Source organism: Hipposideros armiger, unplaced genomic scaffold (assembly GCF_001890085.2).
Source record: "Hipposideros armiger isolate ML-2016 unplaced genomic scaffold, ASM189008v1 scaffold_345, whole genome shotgun sequence".
In the NCBI taxonomy this organism is placed as follows: Eukaryota; Metazoa; Chordata; class Mammalia; order Chiroptera; family Hipposideridae; genus Hipposideros; species Hipposideros armiger.
The window spans coordinates 1,772,582-1,798,433 of NW_017731695.1; the positions used below are offsets into that span (position 1 = coordinate 1,772,582).

Below are 25,852 nucleotides of genomic sequence, written 5' to 3' on the forward strand. Positions count from 1 at the left end.
TATTGATTTTAGATATTTATTCTTTTCTAATATGTGAATTCGATGACACAAATTTCCCTCTTAGTACTGCATTCATTGCATCCCATAAATTTTAATTTTGGTTTAGTTCAAAATATTGTTTAATTTTTCTTGATATTTTTCCTGTGGCCCATGTATTATTTAAAAGTGTGTTGTTTAAACTCTAAGTATTTGGGGGTTTGCCAGCTATCTTTCTGTTATTGACTTATAGTTTAATTCCATTGTGTCCTAAGAGCATACTTTGTATGATTTCTATTCTTTTAGATTTGTTAAGTTGTGTTTCATGGCCCAGAAATGTGATCTGTCTTGGTGAATGTTCTGTGTAAGCTGGAGAAGAATATGTATTCTGTTATTGTCGGATGAAGTATTCTATAAATGTCAATTATATCTACTTGATTAATGGTGCTGTTTAGTTCAACTATGTCCTTACTGATTTTCTGCCTGTTGGATCTGTCCAATAGTAACAGAGAGGAATTGAAGTGCCCAGCTATAAGAGTGGATTTATCTATTCTTCTTTGCAATTCTATCAGTTATTAGATACATACATATCAAGGATTGCTGTGTCTTTTTTGGAGAACTGACCATTTATTGTTATGTAATACCTCTCTTTATCCCTGATAATTTTGTGTGCTCTGAAACCTGCTTTGTCTGAAAGTATATAACTACTTTAGCTTTCTTTTGATTACTGTTATCATGGTATATCTTTCTTTATCATGTCTTTATATTAGTGTTTCTTGTAGATAACATAAAGTTGGATCTTATTTATTTATCCACTCTGATAGGCTCAGTTCCTTAATTCATATATTTATATGATTGGCATTTAAAATTATTATTGATATAATTGGATTAATATCTACCGCGTTTATTATTGTTCTCATTCATTGCCTTTGTTTTCAGTTTCACTTATTGACTTCTGTCTTTTCATCTTTTTTTATTTCAGTTGAACATTTTATATTGTGTCATTTTGACTCCTCTTCTAATATATCGATTATACTTTTTTAAAAAAACTTTACAGTGGTTGCTTTCGAGTTTGTAATGTAAATTTACAACTAATCCAAGTCTATTTTCAAATAACACTACACCAGTTTGCATATAGTCCAAGTACTTTATACAGAATATTTTCGGTCCCTATTTCCCATCCCTTGTAACATTGCTGGTATTAATTTTACTTATCCAAAACCTATAATCAATAAATACATTGTTATTAAAATTTAGAACAAATTATTATCTATTAGATCAATTATGAAAAAACGAAGTATTTATTTTACCCTCTTTATTCCTTTTCCAACAGTTTTTTTGTATTTTCCAACATATATATATATATATATATATATATATATATATAAATAATTTATTTATTTATTTATATATGTATATAATTTTCTTCTCTCTCCCTCAAGAACTTCTTTTAACATTTCTTGCAAGGCAGGTCTACTAGTGACAAATTCCCTCAATATTTGCTTGAGAAAGTCTTTATTTCTCCACATTTGTTTCTATTTTATTTTTCTAAATTTTTATTACATTAATTGAGGTGACATTTGTTTGTAAAATTATATAGGTTTCAAGTGTACAATTCTATAATACATCATCTATATATTGCATTATGTGCTCACCACCCAAAGTCAATTCTCCTTTCATTACCGTATATTTGACCTTCTTTTCCCTCTTCTATTACCTCCTCCCCCCTTACCCTCTGGTAACCACTAAACTGCTTTCTGTGTCTATGAGGTTTTATTTGTTTATTGTTTTGTTTGTTGCTTTCAGTTTTGATTTTTTAAAAAAGATTTTATTGGGGAATTGGGGGTGGGGAACATCGCTGAGGAATTGGGGGAAGGGGAACAGACAAGTTTTTTTTTTTTTTTTTAGTCTAGTTGTGGAGGACGTCGCTTCACTGGCCCATGTTGGTATTATCACTGTGCTCTTCCTGGGTGAGGCAGTCACTCACCTGTCATTGGACGGCGGCTCACGGCGGCTCACGGCAGCTCACGAAAGCGCACGCCAGCTGCCAACCAGCCCCACTGCAGCCTATGCCATCATTGGCGACTCACGGCAGCCCAGCTCCAGGTCAAGCTGTTGTTCACCATCTTAGCTGTATAAGGCACAGCATCACTGGCCCTCATGTGGGATCCGAACTGGGGCCCTGCTGCTCAGAGCAGGTGTCTCAAGCCAACTCCTAACCAATGCACCACTCGGCCGGCCCTGTTGCTTTCAGTTTTATATCCCACATAAGTAAAATCATATGGTTCTTGACTTTCTGTCTGACTTATTTTGCTTAGCATGATAATCTCAAGATTCATCCATGTCATCAGAAATGACAATATTTTATTTCTTATGACCAATATTCCACTGCATGTATGTACCACATCTTCTTTATCCAATCATCTATGGAAGGATACTTCAGTTGTTTCCATGCCTTGGCTACTGTGAATATTGCTGCAATGAACATAGGTGTACATATATTTTCACAGATAAATATTTTCAGTTTTTTGGGGGTAGATACCCAGAAGAGGGATTGGTAAGTTTTATGGTAATTCTATTCTTAATTTTTTTTTAATTGGGGAATTGGGGGGATGGGAACAGTGCTGGGGAATTGTGGGGAAAGGGAACAGACAAGATGCTGTCGTTTTTTTTTTTGTTCTTCAGTCTAGTTGTGGAGGACGTTGCTTCACTGGCCCAAGTTGGCACCATCATTGCGCTCTTCCCGGGTGAGGCTGATCAGTCGCAGGCTTCTGGATGACCGCTCACTGCCGCTGCTGGCCGCTCATGCTGGCTGCTGGCTACACACGGTAGCCCATGGCAACCCACTGCCACAGGGGCTGCAGCCTATGCCGTCGCCGGCGACTCACAGCAGCCCAGCTCCAGGTTAAGCTGTTGTTCAGCATCTTAGCTGTGGAGGGCAGTGTCACTGGCCCTCATATGTGGGATCCGAACCGGGGCCCTCTGGCGTCCCAAGCCAGTTCTTAACCATGGTGCCACTTGGCCGGCCCTCTATTCTTAATTTTTTTGAGGAACCTCCACACTGCTACCTATCCACTTTTAAAAAACATGTGTGTGTGTGTGTGTGTGTGTGTGTGTGTGTGTGTGTGTGTATGTATATATATATTTTTTTTAATTAAAAAATTTTTTTACAGATAACTAGAATTTTAGTTGGTGGGTTTTTTTGTGTTTTTTTTTTCTTTCAACACTTCTTTCTATTTGCTTAAATGGTTTCTGATAAGAAATCTGTTGTGATTCTTTCTTCTCTATAGATAAGGTGTTTTTTCACCCCTCACTGTTCTGCCCCAGCGTCTTTTAAGGTTTTCTTTTTCTCTGATTTCCTGCAGTTTAAATATGATATGCCCACGTGTAGATATATTTTTTTAAATTTTTCCTGTGCTTTTTTTTCTCTGAGCTTTCTGTATCTGTGGTTTGGTTGTCATTAATTTTGGAAAAACCTCACTCATAATTACTTCAAACATTTCTTCTGTTCCTTTCTCTTTTTCGTTTTCTTCTGGTATTCCCATTACATAGATGTTATACCATTTGTAATTATCCTATAGTTCTTGATATTCTATTATGTCCTTATGTTTTTTTTTTATGTTTTTAATCTTTACATTTCAGTTTGGGAAGTTTGTATTGACAATTTTTCAAGCTCAGTGATTCTTACTTTGGTTATTTCTACTCTATGAAACAGCTAATCAAAGGGCATTCTTCATTTTGGTTTCAAGTGGTTTTGATTTCTGTTATTTCCTTTTAATTCTTTTATAGAATTTCCATTTCTCTTCTTGTAAGACCCATCTTTGGTTGCATATTGTCTATTTTTTTATATTAGAGCCTTTAACATATAATAATAGTTGTTTTACATTCCCAGTGTGATAATACGAAAATTTCTGCTATCTTAGTCTGAATTTGAGTCTTGCTCTGATCGTTCAAACTCTGTGCTTTGTATTTTTGAAAGACTGGTGTTCTTTTGTTAAAAGCCAGACATGATATATTGGATAAAAGTAATTGAGATAAACAGGTTTTTAGTGTGAGTTTTGTATTTATCTGGTTGGGGGATAGGCTATGTTTGCCATAGCCCTAGGTTACAGACTAAAATATTCCTCTGGTGTTCTTTCTTTCTTTCTTTCTTTCTTTCTTTCTTTCTTTCTTTCTTTCTTTCTTTCTTTCTCTCTCTCTCTCTCTCTCTCTCTCTCTCTCTCTTTCTTTCTTTTTCTTCCTTTCTTCCTTTCTTCCTTTTTCTTTTTTCCCTTCCTTCTTTATTGTCTTTGGGTTTCCTTAGAGACTTCTTCTTAAACAAGGTCTGGGACATGCAGTTCTTTCTGTTGCAATTTCCTGTTATTATACAGGGGTCTTACTGCTGATATGCTAAGTTTTGAGGGAAGCATTTTACAGTCCTCTGATTAGGTCTTAATCTTTTATTGAACCTATTCCCCAGGATATAGCCTTCACGAATATTTCTTAGTCCTTCCTCTCCTCTTAAGTAATACCTGAAGGCTAGAGGAGGCTGGAATTGGGTATTTTCCTTCCCTCAGGTCAGTTAGGCTATGGTAAAACCCCAGTTGGTTAAATTTTGGTAAAATAGTTTGAGAGTAGGCTTTTTCAAGAAGAATTTTCTTAGTATATTTCAAAATGGCTTCTTTTCCCTTCGCCCTGCTGGAAACATGAGTAGGGTTTTCTCTTCACTGTGAGAATCTGTGGAGGTGATGCACATGAAAATGTGGGACCTCTACTAGGATTAACCCCCCCCCCCATGGGGTTTTTAACTAAAAAGCCTGTCTACACTGAACCACCAGCTATTTGTCAATCACGGTTTAAGTTTAGTTCCAGTGGCAGTTTCTTCTCCCAAGCTTCTCCTCCAATCATTTGTCATTCTCTGCATCCATGTATTGTCTCTCTAATTTTGAAGATAGCCATCTACCCTGTGATTACAATTTTCTGAGGGATCGAAGGAAAGTTGTTGATTTTCCTGTTGCTTCAGACTTTTTTGTGGTTGTTGTGATGACTGCAGTGATATTTTCCAGGCTGCTTAGATGCAAAATGGAAACCAGAAGTCACCATGTTCTCCTTTGAGTTCTAAGCAGCATATTGAATCCAAACAACTATTTTTTTTAACATTATGTCATGAAATCTATACTGTTCATTTCATTTAGTCATCAAAGCTTTATGAAATTACTTACATACTATCATGAAATGATGAGGTTACTATGAAAATATGTTGTTCAGTGGGGACATTTCTATTTCTCTACCTTCCTCTGCAATAAACAGAAACATTACCCTTGACAGCTATGAGGTCGTGGTGTTGACTCAGTTGTCTCATTTCACTCCAACTGGATGAAGTAGATGGGCATTGTCCACTAAGATTTTTGCTAAAAAGGCTCAAATCCATCTCTGAAAAGTACACATTTTTCTTTTTGTGTATCTAATGCATTTTAGAAAACAGTTATTTTTGTGTCTATTGACTTCTAGGATGAACTTTAAGTTTCCCTTAATCATTAAAAATTGTGCTAAAGCTTAGATTCCTTTTACTCTGTACTTCTATCTACATTTAGATCACTTTTCTTTTGATGGACTTTGTTGAGGCTATAGGGACAAGTACCATTTTGTTTTCTCTGTTTTGGTTGTGACAATGGCTGATTGCTATATCATTCAGAATAGAAAGACCCTGTCTTGTCTTCTGTAATGCAAGTGCCTGCTTGTGCCTTGCTGGAGAGACACCTTATCAATCTAGGACACCACAGATGTTTAATTATTGGCCTTTACTAGCTCTTCCATTGATTAGTGTGACTTTTGATGATCTCCTCAGGGATTTTCTCTTCACAGTTAGATTTACAATGTGTCAGGCAGTTGTATTATACTGGGTGCTACTCTGTTCCCTAATCATTGATTTGCCTGTTGGGTTTAAAGATATTTGTTTTTAATTGTCTCTTTGCATATCATATTTTTTTCTCTTCTTTTTGACAAGGGTTTTTTTGAGAATCCATTTTTACAGTTAAAAATAGCTGTCCTAAAGCCTGTTCATAATTTTTCTCAGATATCAGTGATACTGTTATTGAATTTTTATAATACTTTAACTTAAATGAAGTAGTCTTCTACTTTTTCTAGGATGAGTTCACAAACTTAATTGCAGACCTCATATATTCAGTTTTTTTCCAATCTTTTTTTTTTTTTTTTGGGTCCTTGAAGTGCCTTTTTAAAAAATTAAATTTATTGGGGATGACAATGGTTAGTAAAATTACATAGGTTTCAAGTGTACAATTCTGTAATACATCATGTATATATCACATTGTGTGTTCACCACACATTTTTTTTAATGTAGAAGTAGATCTAAGTTATGAAATCTGAGCTGTGGACTAAGCAGTCTGTTTATGAGCAGGAAAGTGATTCATATTTATTATTTGGGTGAATGCAATTCAGATGAATGGATTTTACTTTTACTTTAATATAGAGAAACATTTGATGTGGGCAATCTTTTAAGAGCTATGGACATTTGGTACATTCGTGACATACCTTGAATGCTCAGGCTACTATAGTGATTTCTGAAAGGAGTTCGTGAAGGGTAATAAAATTTAAGACTATAAAATAAACATCATTGCTAAAGCTCAAATATTATTGTTATTTTGTTTGTTTGCCTTTTATCTCTACTACCAAAGTAGATTTGGAAAGAAATTTTCTATTCCTATCCCTCCCAAAATATAAACAACTGCAGACCCCAAACAAAAAAGTTATTTTCATAATTGGTTTTTGAAAGTGATTGGGAATATTTTGTTGCTTGTGCTGTGTTGGTGGTGGGAATTCTTTCCCTCTTTTTTTTTTTTTAGTTTTCTCTAAGTTTTAGATTTTATTTTCCTCTTATTATCTTTGATTTATTAAAAAAACATATTGAACATTAGCATGTTTGTAGAAGTCAAAAGAATACATAAAGTTAGATTCAGAGAAATGTTAACTCCCTCCTAAATACCTTCATTCTGTGTCTCCTACTCCCTGTAGATAATGAACATTATTTGTTTTCTAGTTTATCTTCTCTGTGTTTCTTTATATTTTCTCATTTTCACTTTTTTTCTTACATAAAGGGTTGCAGTCTATATAAAGTCTTTTGAATTATTTTTCACTTATTATTTCCTGGAAATTGCTCTTTACCAGTTATTTAAGATCTTTCTCTTACTTTGTGTACAGCTGCCTAGAACATCATTGAGTGTGTATACCACAGTTTATTTGAACAAACTCATATGCTTGTACATATAGGTAGTTTACAATATTTTGCAATTACAAATAATTCCTCAGTGAATAACCTCTTGCTTATATATTTTGATGTTGTTGTATGTGTATCTTCAGGATAAATTCCTGGAAGTGCGATTGCTGGATAAATGATAATGCATATCAATTTTGTTAAATATTGCCAAATTCTCCTTCATGGGAGTGATGCCATCTTGTATTCCCATAAAAAAATTTACAAAGACTATTTTGTCAAGCCTTTGAATTTTTTGCCAGCCTGAAATGTGAGAAATGTTATTGTAATAGAGTTTTAATTTCTGTTTCTCTTATACATGTGAATTTGAACATTTATCCATATATTTAGGGGACATATTTATAGATCATTTTGTAAGTTGTTTAACTTGCTTGCCTGTGTTTCTGTGGGAAGTTTTGTCTTTTCTCTCATTTTCAAATCTTTGAAGTTAGGTTTATTAACCCTGAATCTGTCATATATGTTCTCATCTTGTCTCATAGTTGGCAATTTGCTTTTTGACTTTGCTTGTGAGGATTTTTTTTTAATGCAAATTCTCTCTCTCTCCCTTTCTCTTTCTTTCTTTCTTCTTTCATCATTTGGAATTTTAGTCATATTAGAAGGCCTTTCCCACACCCAGTTTAAAAGTATCTACAGTTTCTCCTAGTGTGCATAATTTTATTTTTTACATTTGAATTTTTGGTCAGTTTGTACTGTGTTCTTGTATATGGTGATTGTACATATGTCATATTTTCTTTATCTATTTGACAGTGGACACTTAAGTTGTTTTCATGCCTTGGCTGTTATAAATAATGCTACAATGAACATGGGTGTGCAAATGCTTTTTTAAAATTAGTTTCAGGTATACAAAACAATGCAATAGTTACACTTTCACCCCTCACAAAGTGACAACCCCCACCCCCAATCTACTCCCCTGATATTATACATATCTAGTACAATTCCATTGACTTCACTCCCCATGTTATACTCCACATCCCATGATTATATACATATTGAATTATAGTTGACATACACTATTATTCAGCTTCAGCTTCAGATGTACAGTGTAGTGGTCAGGCATCTACACTGTCCATGAAGTGGTCTCCCTAACAAGACATGTGATCATCTGACACCCTACAAAAAATAAAAACCACAATGAGACACCATCTTACCCCGGTCAGAATGGCTATCATCAATAAGTCAACAAACAACAAGTGCTGGTGAGGTTGTGGGGAAAAGGGGACCCTGGTGCACTCTTGGTGGGACTGCAGGTTGGTGTAGTCACTACGGAGATCAGTATGGAGGTATGATAGAAAACTTGATATGGAACTACCTTATGACCCAGCAATTCCACTCCTAGGTATCTATCCAGAGCAGCCCAAGACACTAATTCAAAAAACATATATGCACCACTATGTTTATTGCAGCATTATTTACAATAGCCAAGACTTGGAAACAACCAAAATGCCCAGTGGTAGAGGACTGGATTAAGAAATTGTGGTACATTTATACAATGGAGTATTACTCAGCTATAAAGAAGAATGAAATCTTACCATTTGTAACAATATGGATGGACCTAGAGGACATTATGTTAAGTGAAATAAGTCAGTTGGAGAAAGACAAATACCACATGATCTCACTTATTTGTGGAATCTAAAGAACTGAATAAATGAGTAATGTAAACAGAAATAGTCTCAGAGACACAGAGGAACAACTGATGGTTGCTAGTTGGGAGGGGGGTGGGGATGAGGGAGAAAGGGAAGGGATTAGACAGCATAAATAGGTAACTACAATATTGCCACAGGGATATGAAAGACAGTATGGAGAATATAATCAATAATGTTGCAAATACTTTTTAATTAATGTTTTTATTTTCTTTGTATAAGTACCCAGAAGTGGAATTGCTGTATCATAAGGTAGTTCTATTTTTAATTTTTTGAGGAACTCCCATACTGTTTTCAGTAGAGGCTGCACCATTTTACATTCCCACCAACAATGCATGATGGTTCCCTTTTCTCCACATCCTTGCCAACACTTGTTATTTCTTGTCTTTTTTATAATAGCCATTCTAACAAGTGTAAGGTGATATCTCAATGTGGTTTTGATTTGTATTTCCCTGATGATTAGCGATGTTAAGCATCTTTACATGTACTTGTTGGCCATCTGTATGTCTTCTTTGGAAAAATGTCTGTTCAGATCCTCTGCCAATTTTTTAATCAGGTTGTTTTTTATTTTTGCTACTGAGTTATATGAGTTCTTTTTATATTTTGGATATTAACCCCTTATTGAATATATGCTTTGCAAATATTTTTTTCCCATTTGTTAGGTTGCCTTTCCATTTTGTTGATGATTTCCTTTGTTGTGCAGAGGCTTTTTACTTTGATGCCGTCCCACTTGTTTATTTGTAAACTTGTTGCCTTTGCTTTTGGTGTCACATCCAAAAAACCATTGTCAAGATGGAGGCCAAGGAGCTTACTGCCTGTGTTTTCATCTAAGGGCTTTATAGTTTAAGGTCTTACATTCAAATCTTTAATCCTTTTTGAGTTGAGTTTTGTGTATGGTGTAGGATAATGGTCCAATTTCATTCTTTTGCATGTAGCTGGTCCAGTTTTCCCACCACCATTTACTGAAGAGACTGTCCTTTTTCCATTGTATATTCTTGGCTCCTTTATCGTAAATAAATGGACTATACGTCCATGGATTTATTTTGGACTCTATTCTGTTTCATTAATCCAGGCATTTGTTTTTATGTTAGTACCATACTGTTTTAATTACTATAGCTTTGTAGTATAGTTTCAATTCAGGGAGCATGATGACTCCAGTTTGGTTCTTCTTTCTAAATTGCTTTGGCTATTTGGGGTCTCTTGTGGCTCCCTACATTTATTAGGATTACTTGTTCTATTTCTGTGAAAATTGCCAATGGAATTTTAATAGGGTTTGTTTTGAAATTGTAGAATATTTTGGGTAGTATGTAATTAGGATGACCAGTTTTCTTCTGATCACTGCTTTAAATAGATCCCATAGATTCTGAACATGCAGTACTTTTTTTTTTTTTTTCCCAGCCGACACCGTCGCTGGCGACTCAGGGCAGCCTAGCTCCAGGTTGAGCTGCTGTTCAGCATCTTAGCTGTAGAGGGCAGTTTCACTGGCCCTTATATGTGGGATCCGAATCGGGGACCTCTGGTGTCCCAAACCAGTTCTTAACCATCGCACTACTCGGCCGGCCCCATGCAGTACTTTTATTATCATCATTTTATTTCAAAAATTCTATAAATTCTTTTTGTATTTCCCCTTTCACTCAAGATTTGTTTGATGCAAAATATTTTAATTTCCAGATAAGAACTTTTGGGGTTGTTTTTGTTGTTTTAGTTTTGATTTTTAGTTTTATTGCACTATAAGCAGAGATTATAGCTACTAATAGTTCTACTTTATAGAACCTATGGATTGTTTGTGTTATAATCTATAACCTATCTTTATTAATATTCTACACTCACTTAAGAAAAAAGTGTTTTCCATTGTAGGCTTCTAGCCTTATCTATTACTATGTATTTTATCATTTTTAAATGACTACCACTTACTACCTATATTCTTATTCTACTTTCCCATTTTTTCTCTCCCTTGTCCTTTTATCTGTTAGGTGAATTATTTCTACTTGTTAGAACATGTAATGTTTATATGTTATTCTTCTACCCATGACCCCATTCTCATTGTAATCTGAACTTTACAGTTAATATATATGAAATGCTTAAGTTTGATCCTTTTGCCAAATCTTTCCAAACTGTCTTGGTTGGACGAAACTCAAATTTCAGTAGATTTCTCTGGAAAGTCACAATTTACAGTATTTAGTGAATTTGGAAGATTAAAAATTATTTGAATAACAGCTTAGCAGGCTATAACATTCTTGGTTCATATTTTCTCTTCACTTATGTTGGATATTGCTACTCCACTGCAGCTTTCATTTATATGTTCTTTTTGAAAAGTCTGTTGCCAGTTAATTTTTTTTGGTCTTTGGAAGTTATTTTATCTTTTTGTCTGACAACCTGATTATTTTTCTTCATCTTTAAAGTCTATTAGTTTTACTAGTATGTGTCTTGCAGTTAATTATTCTGGGTCAGATTTCTGTGGTATCTGGTGAGTCCCTTCAATGTATTTATTCAGGTCTTTTATTTTTGGAAAGTGTTTTTGAGAATAGCATTGTAAACATTATTTTGTTCCAGTGTATTGATTCTCTCCCCACCCCAAGGACATGTAATGTATGTATGTTGGACCTCCCTGCCTATTTTCTACTTCATCTACTTTCTCTGACCCATTTTACTTCGTTATCTCACTTATTTCTTCTTGTTTCCCCCTTCCCCCCCCCCCACACATACACGCTTTTCCTTCAGTGCCCTATATTATGTTTTTATTGGAATTTGTTCTTTTTTGGGCATCTTGTAATTCAGCATTTATTTTTGAAATGATTTCTTTCCCTTCTATTTTCTTCCTGAGTTCAGTCCTCATTTTATTTCTTCCTCTTTCCCCCATTGTGGTCTTAGTTTTTGTATTTTATTTTCGATGTAGATTTTAAAAATACATCTCCAAATGTTTATGTGAGGATTGTCATCGCAGTTTCGTGTGTTCTAATACAGTATTTTTCTGCTTTGTCCCTAGTTGTTTGAAGGAGACTTCTTACCAGCAGAAAATCTTTCACATTTTCTGAGTTTTCATTGTTGTTTTGAATGGATGTAGTCTGCTTTATTCCTGTTTCTATTCATTTCTTGAACAGTTCCTATTTCAAGGACATCCCCTTCTGTCAATTCTGCCCTCTTTTGTGAGATTTCATTTGTAGATGTTGCAGGTAGCGGTGGTGGGGAAAGATTGATGTGCCTTGTTTCACCTTTGTTTCTGCAGGATCCTTAATTTCTCCTCACTATTTTCTTCTTTCCATTTGTTGCCTCCTTTCTAAGGACTACCAGCCATTCTTTCGATATAGGACTGTCCTTCAAAAGAATACTTGTCCAAGACTGTCCCTTCGAGTCCTGCACCCTTTCAGGGTCCCCAGTATTTGTGCTGTGAGTTATCAACTTCTGACCTGCATTCAATATTTTGAAGTTATTAGTGAACTCTCCTTTTCTGGAAATGATTGGTCTGTATTTCTTCAAAGCCTCTTACTTCTCTGTAGTCCTTTTTATGGAATCTCTTACATATCCAGTAAGTTGCATCCATAGGTGGTCAGTGGATAATCTGATAGAATTTTTTTCTGCTTACATGTGATTTGAAGGTGTGTGCATGAGTGTGTGTGTGTGTGTGTGTGTGTGTGTGTGTGTGTGTGTGTGTGTGTCTGTTTATGTTTTCTGTCCTCGGTAGTAGTGGTGAACACAAGGGTAATGTGTGTTTCATTTTCTCTTGGTGATAGTTTTTGGGGGCAGTAGTGGTAGGACAAATTGAGGTTCTAACAACTGCCACTGTTTTCCAAACCTGAAAGTCAAGATAGGCTTTTTTCTTCTCATTGCAACTTTCAGGTCTTATAAATTTGAGCTTGTAATAGAACTCTCACATGGATTAACTGTAAACAGAATTTTGTCCTAAAAGACAGAAGAATTTAATTTTAATCTTGGTCATTCTATAGTTTTTTTCCTGTGTGCCTGTTAGAAAACCACATAACTTTTTTTAATACCAGTTTCCTTCTCTGTAAAATGAGAGTAGTGGCTAAGACCTTAAGATGGTTGTTGATGTTGCTTTCGTCTCTAACCGTTCACACACACACGTTCACCACATTCACAAATATGTAGCTACATATCATTCTTAGTACTTTAAAAAGTTTGGAGAAGATAAAATCCATTTTATTCTGAGACTTGCAGTGCATTTTAAATCTCTCTTGAACATGTTTTCCAGTAACAGGAAATGATCACAATACTAAAAACATTTCATTTTGATATAATATCACTCTCAAGGATATTCCTTCTCAAGGATTTACTATCTCAGGATATCTGTGTGCTTATATCTGTAGAATAATCTCTCCATTCCACAGAAGCAACTGAGCAGCATATTTAAAATATAATTTCAATGTTGCTATTTTAGCTTTAGTGCATGATTTTACATTTATTAACTATTAAAAAGTTTAAAATGGTATAAATCAAAGTAAGAAATTAAGAGACATTTTAATATCTCAGTTTTATGTTATTGAGGATTAAAGAAAAAGGTTATATATCTCAAGCAGTGGTCCCCTTTATGTATAAATTCTAATCTAACACAAACATTATTTTTGTTACACAAGACATAAATTACCTCAGGTTAATTTGTCTAATCAAGGAGGTTAGAGAGAAAAGGAATCTCATAATCTTCCAGCTAAAATTTCTCAGTAATCCTTAATATTTTTTTCAGTAATTTAAAATTATTTCTTAAACATTTTCAAAGTAGTCTGCCAGACAATGTTTAAAAATTTTTCTTATTCGGATGTCTTTACCTGCTGAATCTTATCTTTAATAGGCAGCTCACTTTTAGTTTAGTTTCTAAAGCAGCCAGATATTTCACATAAATCTTGGTATGTGCATTTATTTCTTTTTCAGGTTATTCTTATTTATTTTTTTAAAAAAACTATTCCTATTCATTTGACTGATGGCAGAAAGATGCTACCTGTTTGGAATCAAAATCATTTAAAAAAATAGCATATATTTCGTCTATTTTCTCAAACCTATTCTTTTTAAGCCTGTCTCAGTTCTGGTTCATTTCTCTTTATTTCTCCATTCACATTTTATTCCCTGGTGTTATTTTCATGATTTCATCTTGCAATCATTCTCTAAATTACAATTTGTAAGCTCCAGAACCAACTATTCCTTTGTTATTATGCTATAATTTGTGTAAATTGCTACCATATGGATAGCAGTGTTTTGCTAATAATTGGAATAACTGTGCTTTTGGATGGCCCACTGTTTTCTTAAGGTTTCTAAAGTACTTTCTTAGTTAGTTGCACTTTCACTTCTATAAAAATAGCTTTTCAAACTGTAAAATCTATATTGGAAGTATGAAATTCTGTAAACAAATATTATGTAATTTAAAATAAGATTAATAGAAATGAAAATACTTTCAGAATTTAATACTTTACTCATACATTCTTAATTTCCTTTAGCTAGTATTTTTTTTTTTCCATCTGAAAGGTACAGTCTGTGCTTTAGGGATTTGTTAATCTATAGAATAGATTATTATGTGACTTTAGCAAAGATTTTTTTTTTTTTGTCAACTATCTTTTCAGGTTAAATAGGGCAAACTAAACCTAACCATTCATTACTGCTATATTTTGAAGCCCCACTTAAATAACAGTAAAGACATTTAAAAATTGATAAACTCTCAAGGACAGATATAATAGGAAAGGATATAACAGCTAAAAAGAAATGCCACCAGATTTGGGTCCTGGGAAGCAGATGGATGAGTGGTAATTTACTTAGCAGTTGAAAGATCTGCAAGAAGCAAATCAGTTTACATGGCACAGCTGTAACAGGCACAAAGCTATGGTTTATCACATTTTTGTCCCTCCACAGCACACAGAAAGATATTTCACTGTCTTCCTTGCAGTTATATTGGATGCATTTGACTGAGAGCTGACCAATGAAACGTGGACAGTTGTAATGTAAGCCACTTCTAGACTAAAATCATAAATCACTTTGGGCCATCCTCCTGCTTTCTTTTCTAAAGGTGAACTTGAAGGTCACATATTCTAGATGGTGAATCTAGAAGACAGGTACAAACCGGATCCTTAAGTCTTCAGGTAGAGGAGTACCTTCTACGAGAGGTGAATAACCAGCATCAAACTGTATGTGAAAGGAAAATGCACACTTATCTTGTTAAACCATTGAGACTTGAGGCTTATGTGTTCCTACAGTGTAGCCTATTCTATTGTAACTCAAGATTCTCGGAAGGCTTAAGAATCATAGGCAGTAAATAACTCTGAGGACGAATGTGTTTAATGTGCCTTAAATTTATTCCCTTACCTACAGAACATAGTGTAAGTGTGAAGCATCATCCTGTGAAAATGCAGGTTCAGTGAAAATCCATACATACTTTGTGAGAGTGCCCTGGCAGCTTTCTTTCTCTGATCAGCTCTCACAAAGCTAACAGCCAGTGCTATCCACATGCCACCAGAGATGGGAGGATTCCTATCTTGGAAAAAAGGTGAGCTAAAGAGTAAAGGCCAATGTAAACCAACATTTGAGGGTTCCCGATAAAATGGTCTGAGTTCTGAACAATCAGTCAGCAGTAATGCTTACTATTTGATGAGCCCCACCTATAATCAAAGAGCTTTCAATCTTTCAAAGGCACATGACCTTCTCTAGAAAGATCAATTCTCATTTCTGGGTATAGACAGAATCTTTGTTATGGACTTTAGTTTACAAGTAGATTCTACTTATACTAAAAGCCACCACAACTCTGGGCGTGAGCTGATCACATTTTATTCTTTTTTTTTTTCCTGCAGCAATGAAACTAAACAGCCAAGAGACTCGGGTCATGCTAATGTATTGTGATGCAAAATTCAGGACCCAGACATTCTGATGCACCATTTAGTATCCTAATATTCCTGTAAAATGAAATCTCACCGATCAAGTTAGACCAGGGCCCTGTGATTTATGATGATTATCACTTTATATAACCAATAAGGCAGATTAGTGAAAATAACATTAAAAATAAGTAAATATGTGATCAGTGGAACACATCCCCTTTCTAAGCAAAAGGATGAGGAGCCCTTTCAAAAACACAAGAACCCTTGATTAATCCCTGCAACTCCACTTGTATTGTTAGACCTTCTTCTACTGCTCTAATAGGGGAAGTCAGTTCAGGGACAATGAGCAACAGAGAATGAAAATGGTAAATGGGAAGAAACAAAACACCATTTCAACGGTAGATAGAGAATTGCATAGTATGGAACCTTCTTTATGAAAGAAAGAAGTCCATCTTGGAAATTGTAACTCTTTCTAAAAACATACACAAATTGAAGAACTTTATTAGATTTCTGTATCAGCTTGTTCAGGGTGCTTTAACAAAATACATTCTGAGGTACATTCTGAGGTACTGGGGACTAGGACTTCAACATACCAATTTGGGGGGGCTCACAACTCAGCCGATAACAAATTTCTGAAAGCCCAAACCTAGAAACTCCTTGTTGGTGAACAGTTTCCAGCTGTGTACTACAACAAGAAGAGGTGCCCCCCTCCCATTAGCTCCATATGGCACAGTGGTAGTACATTCTATGTTGGGGGGACACTTTCAAGAGGGGTTTTTCCTAGTGTGTCTTGATCCCAAGTCCCAGAATGTCACACTGAAGTGACTAGTGGTAATAAAGTACATGTTGCCTTTTTCATTTTGAAAGGAATAATATCTGAATAGACCAAAAATAAAATATTGGACCAAAAGTGTATCTCATATCATTGTGAGTTTTGAAAGCCATGCTAACTTTCCATGGCTTCATGAAGGATATCAATATGGAAATATCACTGTAATTTACTCACCAATATGGCCAAATATGAGCATGCTTTATTCTCCCTGCACACCTCCTGCTACAATCCATTTCTCCCTTGTCTACATATTTTCACAAGTCAGAAACTTGGAAATATTTTAATACTTCTCTGTCTTTTTAGACACATACAGAGGAACTGTTACCAAATCTTTTCTAGAGCTCATTATTCCACAAGATTCCATAGGCCCAATTTTTGAAAGTCAGTATTTGAGCATTGATTCTTTCTTTGATTTATATTCCTGTCAAAATTATCCTTTTCTTCCCCCAAAGTAATGACTACCTTTGATTGAATAAGGGAAAGGCTAACACAAAGAAAGTAGAAAAAAGGAAAAGATTGTCAATTAATATCTTCCTATGTGAGCCTAACTGAATTTCCTCCTCTTAAAATTATTTAATGCTCAGTTAAATCCAAATTCCTTAGTCCTTGATACAAAGCCTTTCCAGACCTGTTTTTGAACAACCCACATTCCTAATATCTATCCACTTTCCACTTTCCTCTTTTCACTTTATGCTTCATAACTTGAAAAATTTATGACAATTGACAAATTGGCTTTCACTTTCCCCCAGTGGCATGCTTGTAAATGTTTAAGTACCAGTCTTCAGTGGTCAGGGGTCAGGGGCTTGATTTGTAGCATTTGCTGATATCAGTAGTATAAATACTCCCACCATGGCCAGTTTAAGTGACTTACATGAAGTCAACTGGCTTGCAAAATTCCTGAACATTTAACAGTTGGTTCTTTTGAAACAGTTTATCCAACTGTAGTATACTACTGGTTCCCATCTCCACAAAATGTTATATCAAGTTTTCAAATATGCTGTTTTCTTAAAATACTCTTTCTATACTTTAATCTTTTAAAATACAGCTCCGATGTTCTCTCATAGAACCCCCCACCTCCATGCCTGCCTTCCCAGGTGGTCCATCGCTACCTTATCAGTGTTTGTCCTCATCGTAAATACTTTCATGTTGTGTTAATCACAATATCATATTATTTTATCTTTTTATGCCTTGATCTGTTTCCCAATTAGATTGTCAGTATTTGATAGCACCTGAATTTTGCAGATGAGGACATTGTTGCTCAGAGCCTAACAGTGTGTGGAAACATAATATCACATTTATTTATTTTTCAATAGCCCAGGATTTAAAAGAATGGATAGATGAATACTTTAAAGCTTATATTTACCTTTGTTGGACCTAAATGATTTAGCCTTCCCGAGCTGAGATTTTCTCATCTGCAAATGGAGATAAAAGCAGGTAAACTCCTGGGATTGTGATGAGAAAGTGCCTGTGAGATGCAGCACATGGCATGACACGTAGGGACCAATCAGTAAATGGTCATTGTGGGCTGTATCATAGGTGAAAGCATGGAAGAGCCTCCTTTATAAAGTATACTGACCTTACATGTGTCTTGCTAGAGTGAAATAAGTTCACAGTTTCAGACGAAACAGGACATAGATTTTTTTTAAATGCACATCCTTCAATATTTTATCATGATGCTGCTAACCTTTTTTGGTAAATCCTCAAATTTGGGTACTTAAACTAGGTTCAAATTTTTATTTATTTATTTTTTATTCTAGGCACTGCATCATGTTGGTTGCATCCATTTAATCTGTGGCCTACCTAATCTTTGGTTTCTGCTTGGGTTTCTTTAGCCTTTGCACACAAGACTCCTTCCCTCTGACTGTGCAGTCCTGCATCATGCCGAAAGACTGTGAGACCACCAAGTGGTCCTCCTGGAGCCCCTGCTCCAAGACGTGTCACTCAGGGAGACTCTCACCAGGATTTCGGATCAGGAGGCGGAGTGTGAAGCATGTTACTATTGGAGGCGGAAAGGAGTGCCCTGAGCTTCTGGAAAAAGAGGCCTGCATCGTCGAAGGGGAACTTTTACAGCCATGTCCCAGGTACTGTGTGTTCCATGGTGTGAGCATTTAGTGCTATGTAGAGCCTCATTTTATGTGATGTAGGCATATAGCAATGCCAACAGTAGCCGTGACTCGTACTTGTTGAGTCTTTACTCGGTGCAGAGTTTCATACTGGGCAAGATAGCACCCTGGGTTGAGAGCATGGGCTTTGGTATTGATCCCATAGGCTCTAATCCTTTTTCTATGAGTTTCTAATTACGTGAATTTTGGCAAGTGACTTAATTTAGGTGTCTTACTTTATGCATCTACTAGCTGTACTTATTTCATTTATACCTGGCCCATAATAAATGCTCAATAACATTAGTTATCATGACCCAAAATGTTATACCTAGTACTTTTAACAACCTAAGAAACCATTCATAGTATCCTCATTTTGTAAGTGAGGACATTACTACCCAGAGAGATTAAATAATCCCTGAGGTTACACAGCTAATGAAGGGCAGCACCCCATTTCTAATGCAGTTCTATCTCCAAGTCTAACTGCCACCCTGTAGCATTTCTCTTCCAGAATCTCCTGGGAGCCAGAGAATGTTGGGCAAAGGGCTACCATAGATTGGTAGCTATATTTTAACATCCTGATATTGATCATTTTTTTCTAGCTATATAGCTCTTGGGCAAGACCCCCGGTGTATTTTCCTTTCTGTTGTTGGCTCACAGTGGGCGCAGTCTGAGAATGACAGGAAGTCATGTTGCTCTGGTTGTTCAAAAGTCTGTGGGGGATGGATTTGTGGTAATTCCCGCTGGACATCTACCCTGCACTAGATCTGTTAAATCTGTAGCTATTTCAGATGGACACTTTTTATTATTTCTAAGATATGAGAATCATTTTTCCTGCAAAAAAAATGAAATGAGGCAAAACCAAAAGCTTCTTGTAGAAATAAAACATCTGGGTATATGGGGGTGGTAGTGGGTTAGACACTCAAGAGGTGTTCTTGATGGAGCTGGCTATCCCTTAAACCTGACACGATGTGTACATTGGGTGTTGGGGGAAGATAGAGGGCCAAGTTTCTCTTGTCAGATTCTCAGCCACTCATTTCCTCCTTTTCACCATTGAAATCAGTGTAGATTCAACATCCTGATTGCTCCTTTTTTACTAAGATAACACCTTAGATTCTTATTATTCCTTACCTGAAAATCAGAGACTGTAGGTGGAGTTCATGATCCTTTACAGATTAAGGTATTGTCTCACAGAATTTTCCTTCATTGTGCTGAGTGTGTGTCCAATCTTTTGAAACAGTAATTTTGAGGCAAAGCATGGGATTGGAAACAGCATAAACCCTGGGAGCTCTGTCCCTTTTGAACTTGGATAGACCTGTATTAGAATTGCATCTCCATCTCTTATTAGCTGTGTGTCATTGGAGAAGCTATACAATTTCTCTATGACATTTCCCTCTTCAATAAAATATGTCTAATCACACTAGCTATGTTGAGTGTTGGAAAGCTACAGGACAGATAGTGAAATGTCAGTGCCAGTGCTCAGCACGTAGGAGGCACTACACGAACAACAACCTTTGTTGTTGTATTTGCAGGTGTGCTCATTTCCTCCAGGAAGACAATCCCTCCTTCCCTTGTAAGGCATACTACAGTAATTCAGTGGGGTACAAACTTCTTTCTCCTGAGTAATTGGAAATCTTTGTTTTTCCCTATGGAGGCAAAATTCAGACAGGTTTTCAATGGTAAGGTTTAGGAATAGAATCTGGGTTTAATTAATAATGACCTTGACATTGGTGCTTTTTTCTTCATTGGCTAGTGACCTCTTTGAGACATTTTGAACAGTTTGTTGACGTATAGACATCCCTCCACTTTTCCTTCTCTTTTCTTTGTTAATAACTATTACAATTCTGTTGGAAGTCAGCATGGTGCCTTCTTGATGATGTCGAGAAAGTTGAATTGCATCTACATTTGTTAAAGAATGGCAACCTTTTATTGAGGACTTATGGGTGGCCAAAAACTTTATTAGAAATTGTATAAAGATTATTTAGAATAACAGAGTTTATCATCCAAAGAGACACTTTTGAGAGTAAAAGGTATATAAATTGGTATTGTTCAGATTCAAATTGAGGTCCATTTGACTCAAAGTCAGTGTTCTTTTTATTAATCATACTGACTCTTATGATAGTCACACACCAAGATAAGTATGTATATACCATATACATGTATTCATATGTATCATTTTTTCCAACAAAATGATGTGGATTAGCATTCATTCATAGAGTACCTAAGATGAATTCTTGTATTGATCTTTACTTGATTGGACCTTAACATCAGAAAATAGAGACTGAAACATTTCATTAGAGATGAACCTGGCCTTTTTGTTCTGCTGTTTGATGATGTTACTGAACTTGACATTTTTTTTTAAACCTTTTCAAATAATGAATTTGCAGGAAATAGGAGTCTTGAAAAATTCACTGCACACCAACTAGTGTTTGCTAAGCAGAATGATGTGTTAATGATTCCACTTGGTTGTGGAAAAAAAGATGCATAAATAATAACAAAATTAACATTGGTTGGCATTCTTATTTGTCTGAAATCTGAGCTGTGGCCTCTCCACAGGAAAGCATAAAAGTCATGTATTAACTTTTGTTCTAGTTTGATATTAGTGATTAAAATTGTGAACAAGGGGAATGAAAACAAAAAGATCTATTAGGAAACAAAAATGTCCATTTCTTCTTTCCTAGAATTCACGAGCAATTCATATGCATCAAGCAATTTCATTTACCATATTTCTCCCCAACAGGTAAATGTACATTTCTGGGACTTCAGTGTTTCTTAAAACTCTCTTTGAATGTATTTTGGCTTTTGCCTTTCCACCATCTTTGCTATAGGAGACATACTCATTCATTCAGTAAATATACACTGAGCTCTCACTGTTTGCCAAGCATTGTGTTAAGAGTTTGGGCTACCTCAGAGAATAAAATAAATTTCCCTCCCCTTCAAGGGCCTTAAATTTTAGTGAAATTATACCAAGTAAACATAATAAATAAAATAACTATGTTTTTCTATGAGCTGTGGAAAAAGTAAAACATTAGAGCAGGGTAAAGATGGAGACTTCTCGAATGCTATGATGGGGGTCAACTCAGATTACAGAATTAAACAGGGTCTTTAGAGAAACTTCATTTGAAAGGCAGGATTGTGGAGGAGGGCTTAAAGGAAGTGAGGAAATCAGCCATTCAGGTAATTAGGGGAAGAAGAATATTCCAAGAAAAGTATAAAACTAGAAAGGGCTCCAGTTCCTGTATCTTAATAGTGCTAAAAATTTCTTCAGTTGCATAGCTTTGATTCTACCCTTTTCCCCAGTGGGCCCACACACTAGCATTTCAGCTCTATACACTGTGAATGCCAGTCCCTAAGGCATGATTCCATGAAAGGAATTGTGCCCCAGAGGAGCCCAGTCCAGAAGTATTCCCTGAGACCTGAATATTTTGGGTGTTTCCTTGGGGTAACTAACTTAACTTGAAAGGAGACAGAGACTAGTATATGTTATGCTAACTTGGAAATTTTTAACACTACTGGGAAATTAACTTTCTGTGTAGCCTTAAGCTTGTTTCAAGAATATGCTATTTTTGACCAAGACATATATAGCCAAGAAATTTCCTTCAGCATTACAGTCTACTTGTAATTATATGTGCCCCTTCCCAACATAATACTAAATACCTGTATTATATATTATGGGGTGAGGATAGAAATGAGAGATGGAATACCCCTGCTTGTCACTTGCCACTTTTTCTCTTGGTGTGTTTATCTCCTACCATTGGGCATTATGACCTTGGGCATTAGGTTATGTTCTGCCTCAAAACTTTGAAAGATGAGGTACCTTGGCATTTGGATCCTTTCCTATGTCCTGATTAACATCTAAAATATTGGACCCTGTGTCTCAATTAAGAGAAAGGTGAAAAGCATTCTAAGACCATAAATGATAGGGTGGCCCTGTTTATTAGATGGCATAAGGAAAGACAGAAGACACAGAGGACACAGTGTCTTTCAAAAGCTTCATGTCAGAGACCTGAGATATGACCTGGTGCAGGAACAGCTATAACTCCAAATACTTTGTGCTTAAGTAGAGAGCCCATTCTGGCTAAAAACACTGTAATACAGAAGAATATTGAAAATCATCAACTGTAGACATCTTTCTTGGAAGTGACATCTCAGATGACCTACCAGCAACTTCCACCACCTCACCAGGAGGCAATAGCTTCATGCAAAAATGGCTATTTTACCTCTTAGATGATCATTTAGAATTTGAAATCGACTAGAAGACAACACTATTAAAATGTGACAGTCACCAATGTACAGTAAAACTCTTAAGAAGATCTCAGGGCAGAAGCTGCATAGATGAGAGTAATATATAGACTGTGTGATATTACTACATAGGAAAAAGCCAATTTATAAAACTTACTCTCAATACTTGGGTCTGGCACTGAACAGATAGGCCCTTATATCCCATCCTTCCTTGTCTCTGGTGTGTATGAATTTATCCTTACTGTGGGCAATCTAGAGATTCTTCACAAAGGGTTTATAGATCATACAGAGATCTATCTGGGTGTCCTTGGCCCACTTTGATTTCCTTGTAAAAACAACCCACTGTGACCAGCCTGTCTCCTAAGCATGTCTTTAGGGCACTGAACCCAATTTTAGATGCTCTAGATAGAATTGTTTTTCATTGAGAAAACTCTGGGTGATAGTTGATGGATCTTTTGAGATGAATATTGAAGCCAGAGAAAGAGCCAAGGAAAAGGGTGGTAGGTAAAAGCTGGGCTTCATTGTTGTCTTCCTTTGCCCACTGGGACAAAGTGACTGCTGCATTTGATATGTCATGAAGAGAGATGTTTGTTCAATACCTGCTTTGGCCTGAAGCTGTGCTAATTGCTGGAGAATTTGGGAAACTGGTAACTATCCATCTGTGTTCACTTAGTTTGTTCATCTTAAGAATCTGGTAAAATATACTCCAAAAACTAGTGCATCCAGAACCTGGTAACCATGTCCTCTAAGAGTGTTTATTAGTTAGTAATGCTCCCATGCATATGGATATGGCTTTTCATTTATTATATTTTCATTCTTAGATTGGATAACACCCATAAAAGCACCTGGCTTATATTAAATGCTCAAGAAACAATGGATGAATAAATGAATGAATGAAGGCTCAAATGTATGGCAGTGCCAGAGCAATATTATGCATGGAGTACTTTATTCCATATTTATACTTATTATATAATAAGTGTGTGGAGGATTCGGTCATTTCTTATAAAGAACAGCTGAGTTGGCATCATCAAGAGATTAAATAAAGACATCTGCAGAGGAAATGGATAGGCATACAGAGCTTGAGGTGACACGGTCGCCAATGACCACCTTGCTTCTGCTAATCATGTGTCTGGTTTTTCCAGTTAAGAAATTTCTGTTGTCATTGGTTATAAGAGTAGCTTCCAAAAGGGTGAGGAATTAGTTCATGATCAGAATTTGTAAAAGTTTGCCTTCCAGGTCAGGATGGCATGTATATCACCTAACACATCTTCTGTATCTCCTCCCATTTATTGCAGCACCTAACACCCTGTGCATAATAGGAGCACAATAAATGGTTGCCAAACAAAATCTTTAGGGAATTTTTTATTGTTTTAATTAAGCAGAAGTAAAGGGGTCATGAATTGGAACCCTCAGGGGAATCTGTTTTCGCAAAGAAACAACCATTTCAAAGAATTTATAAATTGGTTTAACAGGAGACTGATGCCTTTTTATTGAGTCTATCTTTTACTGGTGTGTATTGTGTCATGAGTCCCCATTGTGCCACTTTAAATCCTCCTGGATAAAAGATTTGTTTTCCTGTTAGTGTGAGAACGTTAACGTACTGCTAAGTGCTGTGCAAAGCAATAGAAGTCTATTAATAATACATTTGTGCAGTTTGGCTACCAAAGCCATCTGCTGAAGAGCAAAGAGCTTTGCACTTCAGAGTAGCTTTCCATAATCAATAGTCCCACTCTATTCAATAAAAAATTACTAGAGCATAAAATGTATAAAGCTTGATCAGTTCCCTTTACTTTGGTTGCCTGTTCAGTAAAAACATGACAAGTTAATTCTTTTCTAAATGCATTTACAACTTTAAAAGGACAACAGACATTATCATCATAAATTAATCATGCTGCACTACACTGATTTTTAACACACACACATTTAATTTTAGTACCTTGCACCAGGGTTTCAATTCCAAGTGTGTTTGCAAATCTGTATATGCTTAGTCAAAACATGACCATTAACTAATGTAATTATTCTTTCAATCTGTCATAATTAAATCACTTAAGATTCTACTCTATGTTACCTTGCTTTAAGTCTAAGCCTTTAGGAGACGGAAAAAAGAAGTCCCCATTTTGTAAGCAATCGTAAGCCCTATGAATGTGACAAAGCAAGCATTCTAAAGGGCAGAAGTTGCTACAAAGCTCTGATGGTCCTGCTGACCTATTGCTATTAGAATCACTTTATGTCACATTGTAGGCTGGAGGTCTTTGAAAAATTGTTGCTAAATGTGCTTACTTTCTAATTTTGGCTTTGCTAATTTAGGATGTCGCTACTCATTGTTTCACAGCTATGAATTGATTCTTTACTCTTTCGGCCCTTCCCACTTCAATGTGGAGGACAGTTTGATTCCGGGATTCCTTGACTTGGACATCATCACCCTCAGGAAGACAAGCTGGCTACCTGGGTGATTAAATTTCAGGGCCTCAAGTAGGCTTTTTCTAATCTAGAATTTGTCTCCTATATGTCTTCATGGGAATATATACTAACGCTGTTAAAAGATTCCATTCTTTGACTTAATCTTGGTTTCTTCTTTTGTTGCATATATCTCCTGAGAATGATAGGTAATTAAATATTAATTTTTGTGTGGATTCATTTATTGACCGTTTCCTAAGAGTAGAGTTAGGTTATGGGGAACATCTAAAGAAACTGGGCAATGACTTTTAGGCATGGGAGAAAGATTCAGATAGCAGATTCTAGGAGGTAATTGAAGAAAAAGTGAATTTCACATTTCTAATACATGGTTACCCTGATTGGAGTTCTTGTCCCCTATCCTGGGCTGTCTCACTGAAGACTTCAGTGCCAAGAAATTGTGCTGCTAATACTCAGGGCAAAAATAATTTGGAAACATCTTTCACTTCTCTGTCTCTCTCTCTCTCTCTCTGTCTCTGTCTCTCTCTCTCTCTGTCTCTCTCTCTCTCTCTCTCTCTGTCTCTCTCTCT

General features: G+C 35.9%; 1 protein-coding gene across 1 annotated transcript in view; it reads left to right on the forward strand.

The window, feature by feature from the left end:
- The window catches only part of THSD7B (thrombospondin type 1 domain containing 7B), a gene marked incomplete at its 3' end in the record, with an annotated part of 392,396 nt that overhangs the window by 307,533 nt on the left and 59,011 nt on the right, over nucleotides 1–25,852 (forward strand). The window contains exon 4 of the mRNA XM_019661345.1: nucleotides 18,360–18,608. Within this exon, the coding sequence (XP_019516890.1) occupies nucleotides 18,360–18,608 (249 nt within the window). The remainder of the gene's footprint in view (nucleotides 1–18,359; nucleotides 18,609–25,852) is intronic.